Source organism: Alligator mississippiensis, chromosome 1 (genome assembly GCF_030867095.1).
Source record: "Alligator mississippiensis isolate rAllMis1 chromosome 1, rAllMis1, whole genome shotgun sequence".
Classification (NCBI taxonomy): Eukaryota; Metazoa; Chordata; order Crocodylia; family Alligatoridae; genus Alligator; species Alligator mississippiensis.
The window spans coordinates 322,237,080-322,260,192 of NC_081824.1; the positions used below are offsets into that span (position 1 = coordinate 322,237,080).

The window sequence follows — 23,113 nt, forward strand, 5'->3', positions numbered from 1 at the left end:
TCTGTGTTAGGAGCATTTACAGTACATTTTCCTTTGGACAGCTATAGAGGGAAGGTGTCCCTGACATCTGTTCTCCTCTTTCTTTCTTTTTAGAGATGATTTGCTTTGGGATTTATAGCCCAGGAATGACTACACATGCCTACTGGTAGGTGCAAGCAGTGACTGTTCTGTTTGTTTCTCCAGCTGAAATCTGGGCATGGCAGGAAAGAAACCTCTTCCTGTTTTAGGGATTAGATTTCAATAAAGCAATGCAACTGTATCTAAATGCTCTATACAGCATTTCAAGGTGTTCTACAGCCTTTGTAATCAGGAGAGTTTATAGATTACAACACTTGCTTGTTCTTCCCTGAGAATACAACAGGAATGAAGGGTCCTTGATCCATACTGTGACTCTTTATGGTATACATTCTATATGATGTGCTCCTCTTCCAAGGCCACATCCCAGAGTTACACCTGCAAGATCAGTGCTTCTTTGGGGCCTCTATTCGCTCTCAAGAAATCTATCACTATGCAAAAATAAATGGCTACAATTTTTCCTTCATTTTCAGCTGAAACTTTGATCTGCCATGGCATCATTAGAAAGGGAATGACTAACTATCTGTGTGACTTGTTCAGAAATTGAAGAATCATAATTACCGATGAAAAATTCCATAATTTGTATTTCAGACATTCAGGAAAAGTGGGTTACACGTCTCTAACTGGGGACCCCCCCCACCGCTCATGTGGTTGAGGCAGCACAATGGGTAGATGATGGGTAAGTGGTAGGCAGTCATGCCTAATGGTTAGGTCACCGAGGGAAGGCAAGGATTAGACACTGAGTCATAGTTCAGGATCCACATTACCAAATCCACAGAGAAATCCTGGGGCAGAGTTCACAACAGGAACTAGGAATGAGATGCCGGATTACCAAATCTGAGGGATGATCTACAGGGCAAAGTTCAAGAACAGAATCAGGCCAGGGTCAGGAACCAGAAAAATCCAGAGCCACAGTTCAGGGACAGAGCCAAGCCAGGATCGTGAACCAGGATGCTCACCAGAGCAGAACGGAGTCAGAAATTTTAGCTGGCCTGGAGGCTGTTGCCCAAGTGGGAATAAATGGGGAGACTAAGTGCCCAGCAGTCAACTAGGAAACTAGTCAGTTAACTAGCTGGGGCAGAGCTTGTCAACCAGAGCCCCAAGGCAGGTGTGACTGCTTAGGCAATTAGTCCAGTTTGGGCTGTCTGCTAGGGGCCCTGGCACCCAACAGACTGGGCTAGGTGGTAACTCTCTTGGGTTGGTCTGCCAGTGACCAAGGCCATTAACTCTTTGGAGTTCACTTAATATTTAATGGGTAAACTTTTCTCTAAGGTTTCATAGTTTCATAGTACCTAGGGTCAGGAGGGACCTGAACAGATCATCTAGCCTGACCCTACCACAGGCAGGAATGAATGCTGGGTTCACAAGTCCCCAGACAGGTGATCATCCAACCTCCTCTTGAATTTGCCCAAGGTAGGGGCGAGGACCACTTCCCTGGGAAGCTGGTTCCAAATTTTGGCCACCCTAACTGTAAAATATTGCCTCCTGATCTCTAACCTAAACCTATTCTCCATCAGCTTATTACCATTGTTTCTTGTCACCCCAGGTGGTGCTAGGGAGAAAAGGGCTCTACCTATTTGCTGTTGATCCCCCCTGATGAGTTTGTAGGCAGCTACCAGGTCCCCCCTCAGCCTCCTCTTGCTGAGGCTGAACAGGTTCAGCTCCCTCAGTCTCTCCTCATAGGGCCTGTCCTTCTGTCCTCTTACCAAGTGGGTGGCCCTCCTCTGAACCCTCTCCAGGCTGGCCACATCCCTTTTGAAGTGCAGCGCCCAGTATTGGACAAAGTACTCCAACTGCGGCCTGACCAAAGTCGCATAGAGGGGGAGTATCACTTCTCTGGACCGGCTTGAGATGCACCTTTGGATGCATGACAAGGTATGGCTGGCCTTGCTGGCTGTGCTCTGGCATTGGCGGCTCATGTTCATCTTGCAGTCAATAATGACTCCAAGATCCCTTTCTGCCTCTGTGCTTTCAAGAAGGGAACTCCCCAGCCTGTATGTATGCTGTGGATTCCTTCTCCCAAGGTGCAGCACCCTGCATTTGTCTATGTTGAACCCCATCCTATTCTTGTCTGCCCACTTTTGTAGTCTGTCTAAATCTAGTTGCAGCCTGAAGGTTGTTTGTTTGATCTCTTTTCCTCATGTAATAAACATGGTTTTAGTTGAACATTGTAAACTGAACAAAATTCTGCACTCACAAACAACACCCAGTTACAAAGTATTTTCCCAGGCTTCTGAGTGAACACTTAAGTCCTATTTAGAGAGTTGGCATTAAACCCTTAAATTTGAACCCCACCTTTGTTACTGTCATCAGCACTTGGCCAAAGGGTTATGTTTACATGAAGTAAAAGATATGTCAGTTAAAAAGTTTGGCTGTTAGTAAAAAAAAAAGAACTCTTGAGTTGAAACCCTGGCAGCAGAGACTTTGGGATGCCCAAGCTGTGCACACGGCAAGGAAGGGAGCTAGGTTGCCCATGCTGTGCATAAAGTGGGAAGGCACAGGGTGGGGCTGGGCTGTGCTAGGCTGCTGAAGAGGGACTGTCTGTATAGCCCCCAGGACTGCCACCTGCATGGTGTTCAGCCCCTGGCCACCCAGAACTTGGATAGCCCTGTCGTATGAAATCAAGTTACCTGAGGAAACAGGGTTGGGAGAAGACTTTGGGAAAACAATAAAGCAGCTAGGAGTGAGGTTGGGCTCTTAATATCTTGTACAGTGAGGAGACAGATCCTTTCCTAAACCCCTAACCTGTCATGCAGGGTCATGGGCAGCCCGGCCTGGGACCACTAGAGATCAAGGTGCTGACCAGGGTGAAGAGGAGCAAGCAGAATCCCAAGAACAAACCAAATTAGGAAGCCAGAGGACAAACCAGAGTGATCAGAAAAGCATTCTAAGATCAGCTTGAACCCTATTACCCAGCCACTTCCTGTTCTGCATCAAGGGTTTATAAGCAGAAAGTGAAGCATTGGCTGACCACAGCCAGCCATTATGGTTACAGGGAGTGAGCAGAGGGTTAGACCTTATTGGAGGTTTCACACTAGCTTTACAGGCCTGGGTGGGGTAGACTGAGAGCAGCTGAGCTATTACATTTCAGACTGTAGCCTGGTGTAGCTCTTATCTGAGGAAATGAATACTAGTGTCCCAGCAGTGGATCGAGACAAGGGGTAGGGGAGTTGATTGCAGCCTTCCACCAGCTAGAAATGATTAGAGAAGAACTTGTGAACTATACTGCTTAAGTTGTTGCAGGAGAAGTTTAGCTAAGCTGATTAAATTCCAGCCTAATTAAAATACATCTATTACTTCTTTCAATTTGTACATCCAGGACAAAAAAACTGAAAAGACCCTGAACCCCCACAAAAGGGGAAAGAAGTGGAGTAGATGAGATGGGGTTCTCTTCCCTTACCCACAGAAACACCTACGCACTAATTAGACCTCTACAATTGGGCTTGAATGTGCAGGGGAAGTGAATGTTAATGGCTCAGGGGAAGGCAAGAGCTCTGTGTCCTGTACCTGTCATGCAGCACTGACCATGAGCCTATGAGAAAGGATGATCTAATCGAACCCTTCAAGAAATGTCTCTCAAGGGTCCAGCCTACATAACTGCCCAGGCACTCAAAACTACTAGCCTTGCCTAATACCAGGGCTAGTAAAATCTCTGATAAGACTGCTTTACAGAAAGCAGTGCAGAATAGGCATTGCTTCACTGAAGAGTATGGCATGGCACCTCCTTACCTCAGCTGCCCTATTATTTGCATTTGCCAATTTGCAGTAGTGCAGTCCTGCCCCTTCTCATGCTCCCTTTCTGTCACACTCTGCAATGCTCATCTCAGGGGCACAAACAGTTCTCTGTGGACACTGCTGAGAACCATGCCTATTTCTCTACTTTTGTGAATCCACCGCTATTTCTGCCATAGCTATTTAACATTTAATGTCCTAATGACTTTGCTATGGTGACCCACATTAGTGAAGCTATTATGGAAAGATAATTAATACATCTCTCAGAGCTATGCTCACCACTGGTTTGAGGTAGTGATTTATTGTTAGACCTTTTGCCTAGAAACCAAGGACCTAACCCAAAGTCCACTGAAGACAATGGGGATTTTTACACTAGCTATGGTGGACTTTATCAAAAAGTTAGTGTGTCCATCCTTAGCCTAGCAGATATTGTGCTAGCATGGTTAATTTACAACATTTTTCTGCAGCCAACAGCAGATAAGAAAATGAAATAGTTTGTATTGCTTCCAGCCACCTTCAAATAACAGAAAACTACTGTTATCCAGATCAACAGGGAAGGGTACCTTCACCGGAAGTGCAGAATAAGGTTCCCATGCACTCTTCTCAACCTCTAGTTAGACACCTTAACAGGTCTGTCAGCACACCCTAGCATACTTCTAGGGCCTGATCCAATTGCCATTGAAGACAGTAAGAAAAATCACAGTGAAGTCAATGAGAGCTGTATCTGGACTCATACAGGGAAAACATGACTGCAAAGAATATGCATTGGCCATTTAAAACATTATAAGCTCTTCCCTGCACAAAAATAAATGCTAGCTAAACATTTGCACTCATTCAAGTTTACAGAAAAACTGCATTGGCAGTTCTCACATCAGAGAATACTAGAGGTTTTACATAGAATTATAGAAACATAGAAAATTAGAGTTGGAAGGGACCTCAGGAGGTGATCTAGTTCAACCCCCTGCTCAAAGCAGGACCATCCCCAATACATCATCCCAGCCAAAGCTTTATCTAACTGGGTTTTACAAACCTCCAAGGACGGAGAGTCCATATCTCTCTGGGTAACCTATTCCAGAGCTTTACTACCATCCTTCTGAGAATGTTTCCTAATATCTAACCTAAACTTCTCTTGCTGCAACTTGAGACCATTGCTCCTTGTTCTCTCATCTGCCACCACTGAGAACAGTCTAGCTCCATCTTTGAAACCACCCACCAGGTTGCTATCAAATCCATCCCCCCAAGTCTTCTCTTCTTCAGATTAAATTAGCCCATCTCCCTCAGGCTCTCCTTGTGAGTCGTGTGTCCCAGTGCCCTAGCCATTTTTGTTGCCCTTCGCCAGGCTCTTTCCAATCTGTCCACATCCTTTCTGCAGTTGGGGTGGCAAATCTGAACACAGTACTCCAGATGTGGCTTTACCAGTGCTGAACAGAGGGGAATATCACTTCCCTTGATCTGCTCACAACACACCTACCAATGCAGCCCAGTATGCCATTAACCTTCTTGACAACAAGGGCACACTGTTGACTCATATGCAACTTATTGTCTACTGTAATCCTCAGGTCCTTTTCTGCAGCTCATCCAGCTCATCCAGCATTGTGCAGTATCAGGTATGATGAATTAAGCCTTACTCCATGAAGCTTACAGCCATTTTTGATCAATGGTTTGCAAATTACATTCATCTAGATTCCCAAAGTTCAAGATTTGCTGGATGGGGCAAGGGGCAAGCATGTTTTGCTTTCTAGCAGGACCCCACAGAATGACTCTGGGGGGAATGGAAAATTGAATGAGCCCTTCCATGTTGTGCAGGTAGTAAAACCTGATAAATAGTGATTATCCACCACTTCTTTCCTAAACACAGAGCACACTTGCTGTGATGTCGATGCAGCAGATAATTATGATAATGAACACTAAGCATACCAAATTCTTTTCTTACAGTTACATTAGTTAAGGATTCCAGCTCATTACTGCTGCTCATGTCCTAGTTTCCTGTGTATTATACTGCATATACAGCGCAACACCTGCATCCTTGATGAAAAGTTTTACTTTTAAAGTGCAGATAACTGTTTTTTTAAGGAAGCCTCTGGGCACAGACAGAAGTGTAGCTCCTCGCCGCAACTGAGAATGTTTTGCAGGAAGCTGTATGAGTTACAATGATCCCCGACCAAACAGAAGTTCACTGTTGGTTCCAGGAGGATGGGAATCTAGCTGCTGTCTGGGAGCCTGCAGCTGATTTCCCCTAGCAAAGGCCCTCCTCCCTGTTAGCCTGTCCCTGTTTTTGGAATAGAAGGGGAGAAAGGGAGAAGAGGGAATTCATTTTAGGAGTTCCCCAGCTGGTATATGAGGGTGGGGTGTGTGATTAGAGCCCGCCACCTTGGGGGAGATCCAATACATCTGCTCCACCATCCAGCAGAGGCTAAAAAAAACCCTGGACCATGTTCCCTCTGCTCTCTTTCCCCATTTCCATTCTGAAAACAGCTAAAGGCTGGGAGGCAGAGCAGACACATATTACAGAAGACACTCTGTTTTGAAACATCTTCATTTGAAACCTCATGCAACGAGGGTTCATATTTTTACCTGATTGACCATTTTTGAAGCAGTCTGTAGCTGTGCGCTTGTGTTTGATCAAGGCTATAGACCACTTTCTGTGGCCAGATCAGGCGAAAATTGTCACTTCTGTCTGCGCTCTTTGTTTCTAAGGAAGTCAGAATGCACCCCAGTCCTGCCCCCAAATAAAGACAAGTCCATATGGATTGTGACAAAACCAAAAGAGTAACACGCCAAAAACAGAATAGTGAGATGCATATATTTTGTGCCTGGCAGGGCCATCCCTGGGGAGGGGGGGAGTGAATTGGGGTGACCGCCCCTGGCCCCACACTTTGGAGCAGTGGTGGCATGGAGCTAGGCCAGCCACTTGCTACTTCCCTCTCTCCCCCACTGCTGCTGATAGCAGTGGCATCTTCTTTGGGTCGGAAGCCCATGGGATTGAAGTCGGGGCAGGGCCCCACATGGGCTGATTTGCCTCAGGTCCCACACCCTGCTCAGGTTGGCTCTGGTGCCTGGAGTGACCACAAATTCACACAACAAAAAGTTCTGGAAAGACTTGGAGGGCAGATGTACATTGCATGGTAGGAGTATAACTCAAATATGAGTAATGAGCTCCTCTAAATGCTCGGGGAACATTATTTATGTAGAAATTTTGGAAGGTGGAACCCAGGGCTGATTTCATATGTGAATTTTTTTTCTCATCTCTAGCTCTTACAATAGGCATGTAGCTATCTATTTAATTTAATGGAAATTGCAAGCACTGTGGTTCATGCAAAGAACACTTACAAATTACAATGATGCCTCTCTGAAGGTAAGTTGAAGAAGAACTGTTGTTATCATAGGAACTTTACACAGTATAGGCTCAAATCTGAATTTTATGTGGGATTCTGTAAGTCTCCTTAGAGGCAGGTGTTCATTAGTAAAGGGCCCTTTTCAGCATCCCTCAGTCCTCCAGTATGACTGCCAAGGTGTCCAATGAATGACAGATAATTTTCTTGAAGTGTTGTTGCATTGGTGCCTACTACAGTATCTGCTGATGATCATGACACCCCTTTGACTTCACTTGAGATTGGACCAGGTTCTTGGGGCCTTTTGTGGACTGTGCCAAGGCCAGGTAGTATTAACCATTGCACTATTCATCTCAGGGTTGCATTTTCCAAACATACCACAGCAAAATCCATACAAGTAGGAGAGGTGTATGGCAGGTAGAGACAATATATATGGTGGCATGCTAGAAAGCCATATCTGGAGTGAGATACATATTGAAAGGCAAGCTGGAGTGTCTGAAGTATGTTCAGAAAGGGATAAAATGTAGCTAAGCAGTGATAATCAGGTGGAGCCTGGGTTTTAGGTGAGCTAAGCAAAAATACTGCCCTCTATTCCATAACCATTAAAACACATACACATATAAAATGTAAGAAGTGCCATATTGGGTCAAATCAATGGTCCATCTAGCCCAGTATCTGGTCTCTGACAGTGGCAGGACTAGATGCTTTAGAGGGAGAGCATTGACCTAGATATATCTAATGATCTATCCCGTATTCATTACCCTCTCTGACATCTACCATTTCTTGGTAGAATTTCTAACCATTCTGATCAACAGCTATTTATAAACCTACCATCCATGAATTTATCTACTTGAGAGACCATTGATCTTTGTTCTCTCATCGGCCACCACTGAGAACAGTCTAGCCCCATCCTCTTTGGAACCACCCTTCAGGTAGTTGAAAGCTGCTTTAAATCACCTCTCAGTCTCCTCAGCTAGGGACAGACATTCAAAAAGCCTGAGCCTGAATTGATTCAATCTTTGCAGGTTAGTTTAACCTGCCTAGGTAGAATCAGTTTGTAAATGAACAGACATTCCCTCTGGACTTAGAAAATGCAGTGCCTCAGGCTATGTGGCAGGGCACTGTTGGTGCCTTCCACTTTAAGAACTGAGCTGAGCCAACCAGCCAACAGGTGCTTGATTGCGGTGGCCATTTTAGATCTCTGGCTGCCTATATAAACAGAGCAGTTCCCTGCAGGCAGCCAGTATTGTTGCCGGGCTACAAGGCTGAATGCAAGATCCTGGAAGTAAGGGAAGGAGCTGTAGGGGATGGCTTGGAGGCTCCTGGTGCTGGGCATGACCTAAAACTGCACCAAACTGGGAGTGGGTGCCCTGGTGGGGCTATCAGTGGTGCGGGAGCCCCCAGGAAATGCCAGGCCAGTTACCACACTGATGAAAGGCAGATGGGGTGCCTTAACCTCAGCCCTTACCTTAAGGTGGGTCATTTATCATTGGAGCTAGTGGGGCCAGGCATGGCTGCGGCCACCTGAGCCCTGTGGGGTGCAAGACCCTGAGGAAAAGTAGTTGGGGCCAGGCACGGCTGCAGCTGCCTGAGCCCCATGGGGTGCAAGACCCCGAGGCGCGGGAGTGGGGCCAGGAGCATTGTCATCTGGATGCCATCTGCGAGGCTTGGGCTGTGGTGTAGGGGAGGAACAGAGCTGCAGATAGCACCCCCTAGCATCGGGGAAAGAATGGGCAGTTTCCTGCCTAATTAACATCCTAAGTAGAAATCAACAAGGCATGGCAGAAAAGACAGGTGGATGGCATGCCCAGAGGCAGGTGGAGAAACCAGCACTGTGGCTAATCAGGGAGTTCCCGCATTGCCACAGGCTAGAAGCCAGGAGGTGCTAGAGCAGCCCTCCCTTCCCTTCTACAGAGCTGAGCTAAGGGGGGTGTGACCAGGGTCCAGCAGGATACTCTGATTAGGGAGGGGTCCCCCGCTCCTTGATAACAGAGCATTTATCACCTTTGTTATCTCCATTTAGCACCCCATCAGAAAAAAAAGCCTCTTTTAGTAGTTCAATCTCTTCTTAAACAACTTTTTCCAAGGAAGGGAACATTCCAAGGAGGGACATTACCAGCTACCTGTTGATTAGCTCCAAAAAGCTCTAAGCAGACACCTCTCAGAATTAACTAGCATATCACATGCTGGCTACTGTCCATGCTGTGGGAGAGGGTAGTGGGGATCCCTGCTTGAGCAGCAAGGTGAGGGGGTAGGGCAGGGGAAGCCAGGCAGATGCTGCTGTGCCTGCAAGTCTCTGCCAGAGCTCCAGTTAGGGACAAGAGGGGAGGAGCTAGCCTAACTCTTTGGAGCAGAGAGTCCTCCCCAGCCCAGAGAGCATGCTGGGATGCTGTGGTACTCTGATTTAATTTAAACCAGGAAGAGGTCTGGGACAGACATTGCATAAACTGGTTTGACCTAAATCAGTTGTCTGATACTACATTCAACCAAGTTTATCTCAAACCAGTTTCAGCCATTTTCAAACTGGTTTATGTGAACTGAATGTCTGTTCTGTTACAGGTTTAAAACAGTTTCTGATCACTTAAACCAGTGTATGTATAATGTTTGTCCTTAGCCCTCTTATCCAAACTAAATAAGCCCAGTTCCCTCAGCCTGTCCTCCTAAGCCATGTGCCTCAGCCCCTGAATCATTTTTGTTGCCCTCTGATGCACTCTCTCCAATTTGTCCATATCCTTTCTGTAGTGGAGGGCCCACAACTAGACACAGTGGCCTAACCAGTGTCAAATAGGAATAATCACTTTTATAAATCTGCTGGCAATGCTCCTACTAATGCAGCAGAATATGCCATTAGCCTTCTTGACAACAAGGGCACACTGTTGGCTCATATGCGGCTTATTGTCCACTGTAACCCCCAGATTCTTTTCTGCAGAGCTGCTGTTTAGACATCCAGTCCTCATCCTGTACCAGTACATGGGATTATTCCATCCTAAGTGTAGGACATTGTACTTATCCTTATTGAATCCTTCCATAAGGATGGTAAAGGAAAGACAGCTCCATCTCAGGCTGTGCTCACAGGCCTCATTGTCTGATATTTAATAATCCAGGTTTGCTGATTTATTTTATTTCTTATCTTTTAGAATATTATAAAATATTAGCCCTCCAAACCCAATACCAACTCATCTGGTATTGTATAATGCCATTAATGTTTTGAGCTGTTTCTAACAAGCACATTGAAAATATGTACCAAACCATCTTGCTTGAAAGGGACTTAAAGCCATACATGCATAATAAGGTTTGCACAAGCGATAGGCATACCGAGAAAGTAGTTTTTAGGGTTGTTTTTTTTCACAATAAGTCTACAGTTAGAGTTGATTAGCAAAGCTGGTAGTGTACCTAATAAAAAATTAATGTTTACAAGTCTGTCAAAAAAGTCTTTTCATTCAATATTTACCACATGATTTAGAGCTTACTTTTTCTTTAAGTTCAAACATCATATATTGTTGTTGGTATAATATGATCCAGCTCTACCCTGCAGACTTCTCTGCATGGCCCATTTTTTACCTAAGAGAAATCAGCCAAGAAAATATAAAATAAGCTTTCAATTGATTCAGAAGCTGCGTGTGTATGTAATCACTCGGTCTTATCATGATCCCCCTGGCTGACTTTAATTTGTGAGCCCTGTATGGCAACAATGATAAGTTTCAGTAGGTCTGAACAATGCATAGCACAGTGGAGCCTTACTCTATGATTCAAACAAGGTAATAAAGCTGCTAAATAAGTAGTATATTGTGAGCGTCTCACTGTTGCCAACTGTAGGCTCAGCTCCCATAGAGTGCAGGAGGAGAAGGATATGAGCCTGTGTGAGCAATAAAATGGTCCTGTGCAGCTGTAGAGCATCAACTGGGAAATTATTCCTTGTGTTGCTTTATGGGGACCTGAAAAGGACTGTTGGTTTTAGGAGTCGCTAGTCTGGTGCCAGACTGGGAGTGAAATTTGTCAATAGGTTATTTTAGATGTGATTAGAATGAAGCAATGGACATCATTTCATTGTTAAAGTTAAATGTCATTATCTAAGACATTTCAAAATGTAATCACTCATTCCACTGACAAACCATAACTACCTCCAGTGACAGTTTCATTAGTCATGGTCACCCTAGACCATTTTTGATCATGGAAAAGTGATAGTTGCATGTTAGCTTTGGTAGAATTTCATTACACAACCTTATCTGCAGAGACTAAGACCTGTTTTTCTCTGGGGGTGGGGGGCAGAAAATGGCATGTAGAGAAATATTTTAATTCTATGTGTTAAATGTCTAGTAAGATGTTACCATAATATGGGAATTAATTAATTCATTCAATATAATCTATTTTAGGTATTTCTAGACTACTTATTACTGTAGAGCCTAGGGCCAGATCCCAATTGTTCCTATAGGGCACGTTTATACAAGACGCTGGCTGTGCAGTAGTGTAATCATACTGCACAGTAGTGTGCCGGTCAAAAAACATGCTAATATACTACTGTGCAGTGTGATTAGGCTACTGCACAGTAAGTGTAAAAAAGCCAAACAAACCCCATGCACTGGCAACACTGTGCAGTAGTGTGTGTTACTGTGCATTGAATTAGTACTTGGTTAACCAAGTAGTAAACTGAACGTGCAGTAACTAGGGCGCATTAACAAACATGTAGACATGCCCATAGGCACCTTTGCTTAGGCATTAACATACCTAAAATGTTAATGTCTTGCCCCTGGAGAGTGATCCAAAAGAATGGGGTCAGATGTCTGTAGAGTCAGTGGGAAGAGCAAGGTACCTCTGAAAGGCAGTCCAAAATTCTAACATCTCAGGAGACCAGGGGTAGCTAACAGAAATGCTAGGCACCAGGTGTGTCTAAACTCTCATCACTCTTCAGAGCTTAGTTGTCTGACTTGGGGCTGTATACAAGATCTCTCTGTCATCTTGGGATCCAGAGTGTGTATAGAGGAGACACCTACTCTATACTGACAGCAGTACTGAGCTTAAGAAAGAGCACCGATGATCACTTACTCTAGATTAGTTGTGGCGGTGAGCTTTTGCACAACAGCCTAGTCACAACAGCATCAACTCTCAGAAGTGGGATTCCTTGGCTCTAGGCCCTCTGCAACCTGATAGAAACCAAACTTGTATCTCCCACTTCTCAGGAGTATGCCATAATCCCCAAACTCTAGAATAAGCTTCAGCTGAGCCACTGAACAACTAAGAATGCAGGGCCTATTGGATCAGGAGGAGCCTGACTCTACAGTCCAGTGAACACGGTATACCCACCCATGGGCATTAGGGGAGCGTACTGCAGGCTGGTGATTAGGGCACTCTCCTGGGAAGAATGTAGGTTTGAGTCCCTCAGTTGAGGAGATCTCCTGCTTTCTGGGATGAGTCCTTCAGCAACTAGGTTATTGTGCAAAACGTGATTACCACCAGCTATGAGTATATGCTTTGCACTGAACTCATTGCTACTGTTCACCTCAGGCACTAGGCATGCTCTGTGGATCCCTAAAAGATTGAGTCTTCAGGCAATCTTTAAGCACTGCTCAGCTCTTATTTGGATGGAGTTTAGGTAGTAATTAGGTGTTGGCATGCATCATCTGGATTATTTTTGAGCATGGTCCCAGGCTAGGGACAGAAATTACTCATAAACCAGTATAAGTGACAGGAAACTGGTTCAAATCTGTAATAAAACAGAAGTTCAGTGCACATAAACCACTTTCAAAATGGCTGAAACTAGTTTAAGGTAAACCAGGCATACTCCTGATAAGTATCATGTAGTATCAGACTTAACTGATTTAGGATAAAAGAAAAGCATTAGTAATGCAGATATGGAACATGTACGTTTGATAGCTATGCATAAAGGAATGTTCCCGCTTAAAGTTAGAAGACCTTTTATAAGGCTGTTCAGTATTCTGTCTCATTAGATTTTATCTTATATCATCTATCCCTCTATTTCCAATGCACCAACTATCTTGGTAAGTAGGGGCCACATACTGAAAGGTGCTCAAGTGCTTTCAATTATTTTAAAAGATATTCAGTACCTACTTGCTTTTGAGAATCCAATTAGACACCCACTTTCCTTTGAAAGTTTAGCTCTAGGTGCCTATATAAAAATGCCTGGTTATTTCTTCATTCCAAATAGATAGTTGTTCACAAGATCAAAACAGCTACTGGTCAAAATATCATGTGGATGCTGTACAGAAGAAAATTTTCCTAATAAACTAACTTGGTATCTGGACACTGCCTAAGCTACAAACAGCATCATTAATACTAAGTCAAATATGGATGGAACAAAGAGTGTTCTACTGCAACATAAACATGAATTGGACTATGCCAAACAGAAGAGACTGAAAAAGAAAGGACTTGAACAAACAGCATATGTTAATCTGATTCTCTGCCTCCTAATTTCTACATCTAGTTCACAGTGTAATTAGTAATAAGGAAAGGAAACTCTATTAAATGTTTAGTTGAAGAGACTCATGGCCCAGGAAGTTCAACAGGCACTATGTCTGTTTAAAGGTATGAGCTGCCATTGATTCTTCAAAAGCTGAAACTGCTGCCTGATGGATGGCCATTTAAAACAGAATAAAAGTTAAGTTAAGGCTGTTTATAATTCTTTCAGTAGGTCTGGGTCAAAGTCAGGCACTAGAGATTTGGTAGCCAACAGGAACCCATCAAAGAAGCACTTTCTGGCTTAGTTTAAATCAGGGGTGTCAAAGATATGGCCTATGAGCTAGATACAGGCCAGACAGCCCCATCAGCTACCCCTGGGTCACACACCCATGGGTGTGATTTGAAACAGAAGGCTGGCCACACAACACTCATCTGGCCAGTGAATCGGCTCCACACCATTCATCCACTGTGCAAGGCCAGATGAGTTTCATACCTTTGGTTTAAATAATCTTCTAAAACTACTCATGTTCATTGTTGGCAACCTAAAAGGTGCAATCTCCTTGGCTGCTGTTAATCAGCATTATAGACAAAATAGATCAAATTTACATAAATTATGAATCCAGTGAAGTGACCTCGTGAGTGTATTTTGCCCACTACCAGACCTTCCCTTGGTAAAAAAAAAAAAAAAGCTCAGGAGTCTTGAGTGGCGCTGTCTTTAATTTACTGATTTGATCAACATTGAAAAAGCCACTGTAGTGCTTGGCAGTTAGCACAAATTGAACAGAACAAATACATTTGTCCAGCTGGAGACTTGTTCTGAACCAAAAACAACACGTACATTTTTATTCATGTCATGCTTTATTACTTATAAACTTACTGTCACTCAATATTTAGTGAACTTGACTTGGGCCCATGTTTGTGTGTGGGCCATTCATGAGTATTTAAATGTAGAAAATATATTCAGAGACAAACAAATCAAAACAACATATATTTTAGCGGTTATAGCTTTTCTTACAAATAGCTTCAGATTCTGATTTCAAAGGATATCAATAATGCACATTTTTATTTCATAAGAAAAATAATTTTTCAACAGTTTTCACATCTAAAGGTCATAGCATTCTAGAAAAGGGAAAGCAAAGCAAGTTTTCTGGAAAATAAACTTCATTATCTCTATATACAGTAATTCAAGACACTTTTGATGTTAATCAGATGGTTTAATACATACATATATTACTGTACAGGGCAATGAATAACAGATATAAAAGGTATATACATTTTGTGAAATATGTACATTTTTTTTGTTCAGAACCTACACACACCTTAACTTAGAAAATGATAGGAATGAGAGTTGTGCCTTTGAATCCTCTTTAAACTGTGAAGTGTTTTTACACCTAGCCTATAACATCTAACTGGCTATCACTATGAAGCTTCTACATAAAAGTATTACATAAAAGATAATACTGCGCAATCTTTTTAAGAGACAGTTTTAAAGTGCATGCAATGTCAATGGATACCATTCCTAGAGAAGTGATACTAGACTAATTGGAGATTGTAAACAACTGGTCCCATGTGTACATTCAGAGCAGTTATCGTTTATAGTCCATGAATGGGTAGGCAGTTCTTAATTCAAGCCCTCTTTTAACCTACCATTCTGGAAGCCCTGCCTTATATATGTTGGCAGAATCCACTTTGAAGCTTATTGGTACTGCTTATTAACTGGGCAGAGGAAGTGCTTGCTATTGAGCAATGGAAGAAACTCTTTACCCTTCCCCACACCCAAGTCAGACAGCAACTCAAGTAAAAACATTGTGCATACTCATATTTCCTGCCTGAACGGAGAGTATGAAACCCAGATGAAGAAATACAATCCAGATTTATCACAGTGCAGAACATTTCACATGGGACACTGACCAAGAGGTCTTTGCTTCAATATTTTGTCCCCCACAAGGTGAGTATACAACTCCTACATGCTACGTCACGAGTCATATTTAGAGGCAGGATCGTTAAGCCTGGTCTTTCCACCAGCCCAACAATGTCCATGTGAAAGATATTAGCACAATGGAAATGAGGTAGCCATGACACTCACCCCACTTCATTAGCCTTACATTTACATCCCTTCAATGTCTGTTCAAATAAGTCATGCTGACCTTGGAGTGCTCCCTTTACTCAAACCTTTTAATTTGTCTGCACCCAAAGCCAACTAGAAATGGAATGACAGACACTCCTCTGGCCTGTGTTCAGTCTACAATTGTGACTGGCCTTCCATAAATTACCTAAGGAAGAGGGAGGCTCCCTATTCATTTCTACTCTACTTTCTATAACTTCTTAAGGTGGTATCATAATCTGGTCTCAGCCTGGCTTTAACAGGGCTACAAGGGATAGCTGGTTATTCACAAGGAGTTGACTTAGAACATCAGTCTGAAATTGCTGGCTGGGGGAAAAAATGTGGTCCCTTACTTAGGTCACAACTCTAATAATCCAAGCATCTAGGGATTTATCCCAGCTCTGACACAGGCCTGCTGGGTAACTTTAGGCAAAGTCATTTCACTTCTCCTTTCCTCAGTTTTTCCAAGTACAAAATTTGGACCATGAAAACTTCCTTTGAAAAATGCTTTGAGCTCTGTGGATGAATAGTGCTATTTAAGGCTGAGTATTATTGCCTTCATCATTCTCAGCCTGTCTCGTGACCAGAATACTGTCACATCCACTTTCCAAAAAAAAGCAGCAATAAGAGAAAAAAGATTGATTTGATAATCTTGGCATGATAGAGTTGTATGTAGTCTCTGTTCTTAAAAGACCATACAACTTACACTAAGTTAATCAGTAATTATGTAGCTAGGTCAACACTGAAATATAATTCCAAAGGAGGTGGTGTGTGTATTGATCCAAATTAGTTGTACCTCTGTAGTTTCAACCGTACAAAGATGTATGCATGTGCTTTAAGCTAAGCAGGAATATATATCTATGTAGGTCTTGAGACTATAGGACACTTTTTTTGCTCAGATACCACATTCCATTCCTGTAATTCAAAGACCCTGCATTCATAGTAATGGAAATAACACTGGGCTACTGTTATAAGCCTTTGGTGAGACTCTATTCTTACTAGTTATAATGTCATAAAAGAGAGCAATATCTGGCCTAAAATTTATAAGAACCTTAGTTATATTTTTGTAATAAGTTGTGGTATAATCAAGGGCAAAAACTGGTCCATGAACTATACAAATCACAATACCTTTACTGCTAGGCAAAACACAACCATATAGTGCTAAAATGTATATTTTTCTTATCCTAACTAAATATAGATTTAAATGGAATCCAAATCAAATACTACTATATCTGCAAAGGTATGAGGGTATTTTCTTATGATTCCTTAGTTTAAGAAATGAATGGTTATATAAATTAGGTACCGTTAAACACTGGACTAAGTATAAGATATATCATAAGTACTTTAGTAAATGTACAAAAATCATTCAGGTTTTAATAATGCTTCTTTATATTTCTATATACCCTTTAACTTATATGGGTTTACTAACAATCTATTTAAAAAGGCAAAACAGTTGATGTGGTTCCACAAGCTCAGTAATCTAGGTTGCACTATAATAATTATGATTCATAGATTCATAGATGTTAGGGACTGGAAGGGACCTTACAAGATCATCAGATCCAGCTCCCCATGAGTTATAACACTAGCAATAATAGTCATACATTTAATATCTAGGGGACTGTTTATTGCTTAGATTGGCAGCGTTGAGTTTTTTGCCTTATAGAGGGTCTAGTCTGAGTGAGACTGAAAATCAGCTTTTCTCAGTGAATAAACGCAGATGGGTTTCTGTTATAAAAATTGAATTTTTTTTTTTGTCAGCGGAACAAGCAATACATGAAATTACTTCTTCGAAGTCATGCTTGAAGAATGACATTGCTCAATTTTATGGTCACAGCATTCCTTCCATAAGGATCACATTAACTGTGAAAATTAGTATTGCATTTATCAAGATGGCCATATTCTCTGATACCTTACTGGGTTAAAAACACTTTCTTTAAGGGAAAAAGAAAATTATTATTCAGTATTGTAGGTAACAGCTTTTCTACCTAAAATAAATATTTGGGTCCAAAAAGATCATTTTTCTGTTCTACCATGTGATAATTTCACTTACTAACAGTTATTGTTGACATGCAGCCCAATCGCACACATTTGGTGTTCATTTCTAATATAAAATCCTTAGTCTGTCTATCTGTCTGTCTGTCCATAACGCTTTATATGTGCTCTGATTGGCTGTCTTGGCCAATCAGACAGAGACAGACAGCGGACAGACAGTGGAGCACTGCCATGACAGTGGGGACTGAGGGGCCAGAGGGGAGTTACCGGTAACCTGTCCTCCTCTGCTCCTTGGAGGCAGTCCTGGCCCCAGCCCAAAGTGGCGGGGGGAGGTGGGGAACAACCCATGCCCTGGCCTCAGCCATGACCTGAAGTGGCAGGGGGGAGATGGGGAATGGTCTGAACCCAAAGCAGTGGGGGGAGGCAGGGAGTGGCCCCAGCCCCAGCCCAAGGGGGGCAGGATGGGACACAGGCCTCTGTCCCCACCTACCCCTCCTCCCCCATCATTCTTGATGGGCAATTTGCTAGTAATTACGTATTTCCTAACAATACAATAGTTAGAAACAGAACAACACACCTGTGCCAAATGGACAAAATTGAATGGTGCATGAGAAGGCTGAATTTGGACACTTTGGACTAAAAGACACTGTTTAATCTCAGTGTCTTTTTTAGTGGTGCACTTGACTATTAGAGTCTTTCTGATGTTTTTCCAAAATCTCTTATATGTAATTAATTTAAAGCCAAATTGGGCAGAAGAATTCCAAACAAAGGTGTGCTGGTTTCGAACCTGCATGATCTCTCTGCTCACCTGAGACTGTTTGGCTAGAGATAGAAATTACACATAAACTGGTATAAGTGATGGGAAATTGATTTAAACTTTCAAAATAGCTGAAACTGGTTTAAGGTAAACCTGGATGGATGTAATATCAGACTTAACTGATTTAGGTCAAAATGGTTTATTGTACTTTTGTCCCAGATCCCCTACAGATTCAAGGTAACTCACAGTCTCCCAGCATCCCAGGATGCTTTGCACCTTCCCTGTAAACCCCGCCGCCTCACAAGGTGGGTGGGCTGGCCTTGGCCCATGCTGTCTTATCCAGCTTAGAAGGGAGCTGTGCTCTAACATGCCCCAGCTTGTGGCCAGGGCAAGTGCAGGGATGTGGCTGGATTTTTGGAATGAAAAGTGAATGTGTGTTCACATACTTATCAATTCAATCTATGCAGCTTAGACTGACCTTCAAAGATTGAATTGATTCAGCCTTGGGCTTTTTGAATGTCTGTACTTAGCCTTAATGCCTCACAGCATTCAACAGGCGTGAAAGGAAGAACAGGAAGGCTTAGCAACTTGCAAACCTATGAATGAAAAACTAGGCGTGGTGTTACATAAACCAATAGGTAACCCTATTTTATTCTTCCTGAAAAAGCATGCATGATTAAGGTTCATTTTCTGTGGCTGGGTCTACACAAGAAGCTGACTGTGTAGTATAAACAAGTACTAAATGATTGCATAGTAACAGGAGTTACTGCACAGTAGCATTGCAGAACAGGTTTTAGGTGATGCTGACTAAGTAGTAGCTTATTTCTACTGCACAGTAGCATTGTATCACACTTCCTGCCACGTGATGCTGCTGCGTAGTAGTAACAAGCCACACAAGTATCTTGTGTAGATACAGCTTGTGTGTTAAATAGTAGGTTTGTACCTCATGCAGGTTTATATAATGGGAGTTGAAGGGTCCATGTTCCTTCTGACCTGCAGTGAAATCCTGACCCTATTGAAGTCAATATTAAAAATCCCCTGGAGTTGAAAACTCGTGTCTGATCAAAGAACAACTGTACTAATTTGTACTATAGCTGCTAAAGGTTGCTTTCCCTTGTATTTACTAATACAAATAACTTGAATGTACTCAATTTGAGGGAAGAGGAAATGTTCATTACACCATCCAAGCCTGAATAAATTTCCCTGTTTTCGGATTTCGGAAACAGCTTGAAATTCAACCCAGGGTTTCTAAAAGGTTCACAACCCTGGGACTAATATCATGAGATCCTAGGACTGTCTATCATTTTGTTTCTAAACCTGGTGCAACCATAATTCCCACTTAATTTTGCTTGTAACGATGAGTGAATACAACCCATAACCAAAACCAGGAGTATGCAAATGCATGTAGATTGAAACAGAAGAAAAGTTTTGCATGACACTGACCTTTGTGAACAAATGCAACTGATTTTTTCACAACTCTACTGATGCTATGATGACCCAGTTTCTGCCTCTGGAGGCAGGTGAGCAGGCCTCTCCTACTAACTTCAGTGAACACTACTCATGGGCCTCTAAGGTAGTGATTCAGTGTAAATACAGCCCAAACATTTCTCTTAAAATACAAGTTTATCATAAAGTTTTGCTGGTTTTATTATTTCCTGTTTGTGGGGGAAAAGTCAGTGGTGTGAGCCATTTAAAACCTCCACCTCCATTAAAACCTCAGCATTTACTGCTTTACTAGTTGATTTTTGCTCTGAGTTACAGCATTTTAATAGTTTTTTTAATTGTACAGCCTAATCCCTACCCCATTTGAACCATCTTCCTACTCTTAGAAAAACAGATGCCACAACATCATAGCTATGGTGGAATGAAAATACTGAAAGCCTGATTTTCCTAGCTGTTAAACCAGATATATAAGCTGTAACCCCATTACATTCAGTGGAGGTACAGAAATGTGGCCAGTATAATGAGTTAGAGACTGGGCTATATATTTTTAATGGCTTCCTCTATACAGCATATATTTACAGTACATCCTCATGAAGAATTCCTGTGCTTCATTTTACATTTATTGTTCATCCTTGATTTAACACAAACTAAAATTCTGTTTCATTTAATAATGTGATGCCCATTGTCCTGAACCCAAAAGAGAAAAGGAGAAGAGTCAAAAACTCTTAGAAAGCGCTGAGCTTTCTCTATATTATGACAAAGTGCATACACCTGAAAACTGTAAACATATTCCAACTCACATTTATTCCAATGTTTCTGCTTTCACACTGATATTGTACAAGATACCCCTGATTTCAGAAGGGGCCAGCCAACTCCAGTAAACAACACTCTTAAAATCTTCTTACACCGTGAATAAATACGGCACTCATAACATTTATAAATATTTGATGGTTCTAGTAAATGATCTATGTTTCACTTCTTTGTAAAAGGGTATTCTTCATTTAAATGGACTGATTTTAGCCTATATATATAGGCACATATATATATACACACACACACACCATGGTAAAATATACCATTACATTGTTTCATGCAAGCACTTGAACAAATCTTGCTGCCCTTACCACAGTTTTTGTGTGACTGCCCAAGTTAGGACTTAAGTACAAATTGACAGAGGAACGCAAGATTAGTCTTAAAGACAGTGATCTTACAAGGTGCTGAATGCACTTAACTCTTTGTAAAACCAGTAGGAGTTCAGCACATCACAGGAGGTGTTCAACACAGTGTCAGGCCCTTAATGATCTGCTATGTAGGACTGCTCCCCAGTTCTGAATTACACTTCAGCTGCTTAAAGCACCCTGAAGTTCTTTGAATGCTGTTGAGTTTTTTTATGTGTGTGTTACTCACTAGCCCCACAAGACACAGCACACAGTGACACTAACTTGCTAAAGATGATCGTTTTCCAAGGCGTCCCTGGCTGTGTATCCTATACGCAGCCCTCATGACAGATGTGGTTGCCATTGATGAGGCTAAATGCAGCCACTGAATGGTTGGTGCTCTTGAGGGAGGTCATTCGAGTGGTGCTTCTGCCCATGCTTTGAGATCTTATGAGGAGACGGGCCCTGCAGCAGAACAGTTCGTTGTTGAACTGTTTTCTGAAGCTTTTGCTAAGCAAGTACAGAGCAAAAGGGTTCACACAAGAGCTAGTAAATGCTAGGATTCGAGCACAGATGCTGGTGATGAAGTGCAACAGTGAAGTGTCCACCTCTGAATAGTGGTAGGACCGGTATAAATAGATTATGTGATTGGGAAGCCAGCAGAAAGCAAAGAGGCACACGAACACCAACACTGTCTTGGCTAGACGCTTACGAGAGTCAATCTGAAAAGAACAAAAGGAAACAAACATACATTAGCGAAGTTCCTCACTTTGTCAAAAGCTGGTAAAATTGGAAATTGGAAGCTAGCTACTTCTATTACAAGAGTTTAGGGGCATGTGAGAGATAAGAGGAGTACAGGAGAATGTGGACTGAAGTGACTTCAGTCCCTGCCTTTACCCCGCAATAAACTTATTTCTGACTTTAGGATAAAACTGTTACACCCCTAATTCTCAGTCACATATTAACATCCCCAGCAAGACCAATGGAAACATAAAAATAAGCAGCATATTAGCTAGGATCAAGTGATAGGTGCTACCTGGTGTACTGCCCAGAGTGTGATTTTTGTACATACTTACACACACACACACACACACACACACACACATATGCACTTCTTGGGCCACACAATATATACGTTTGTATATGATACAAAAACCTTTTAGGCCACTGGGCCCGTGTGCAGTGTCTGGAGGCCAAAGAGTTGCTGAATTGGAGAAGCAGAAAGAGACAGATGTCTTTCTACAGAGTATATGCAAAGGAATTGTGTAGTGGGCTTAACTCAGGACTGACTTCCCCAGTCCTCCAGCTGAAGAAGCTGGTGCCAAGATGGGAGAGGAGCAAGATGGACTGTAAGACTTTCTTAGGCCTGCATTGCACTAAGGAAAGGTATGTTTTTAAAAGGTGACCACTAACACATTGTATGGACTAACACATTGTATGGACTTCAGTTTTACCTTACTTTAGTTGGTCAAGGTGAACCCCAGGAAGCAATCCTAAGGAAAAGCTTAAAGTTCAACCCAACCAGCTGTAGCAAAAGTAAAGCTACAGCTTTCCTTGCCTGCACACAAGGGGTATGTATGTAGGCAAGGAACACTAATATTAGCAATGTTACTGTAAAACACACCTTTCTTCTTAATGCAGACTGGACCTAGGATGTGATGCACCATCCAGAAGAGAAGATAAGCCAAGCTGCTTTACCCAACTGGAACCTTTGGAAAACCTTGCTTAATGTCACCAGGAGCTTGCTGGTATAGAGGCTACACTGCCAGGATAATTGAGTATGAACTCCCCTCTATGGTCACTGTCCTACCTCTTCACCTTCTGCTTCTAGTTCAACTCTTGCCACTAGCCCATTTCCCTAAGCAAGTCCTGAAGTCATGCACAATGCCTGTGGCCCCTCTGCTTTTCTGCATCCATGGACCACATGATCACAACCAGAGCCTTACAAGCTGTTCAGTTCTGACTGCCTCATTTTTAGCAGTGACAGAGGTAAGACTAAAAGGATATAGAGAAGGCAACAAGGACACTTAAGGGTGTGGCAAGGATTGATCTAAGTCTGTAGATATTACACACATTTTCCCTTGGAGAAAGAATTAGAGGGAACTCA

General features: G+C 42.5%; 1 protein-coding gene across 1 annotated transcript in view; it reads right to left on the reverse strand.

The window, feature by feature from the left end:
* Positions 1-14,250: 14,250 nt before the first annotated feature.
* Positions 14,251-23,113, reverse strand: part of GRPR (gastrin releasing peptide receptor) — a 50,802-nt gene continuing 41,939 nt past the window's right edge. Inside the window, exon 3 of the mRNA XM_006270724.4 lies at positions 14,251-21,728. Within this exon, the coding sequence (XP_006270786.1) occupies positions 21,336-21,728 (393 nt within the window). The 3' untranslated portion in view covers positions 14,251-21,335. The remainder of the gene's footprint in view (positions 21,729-23,113) is intronic.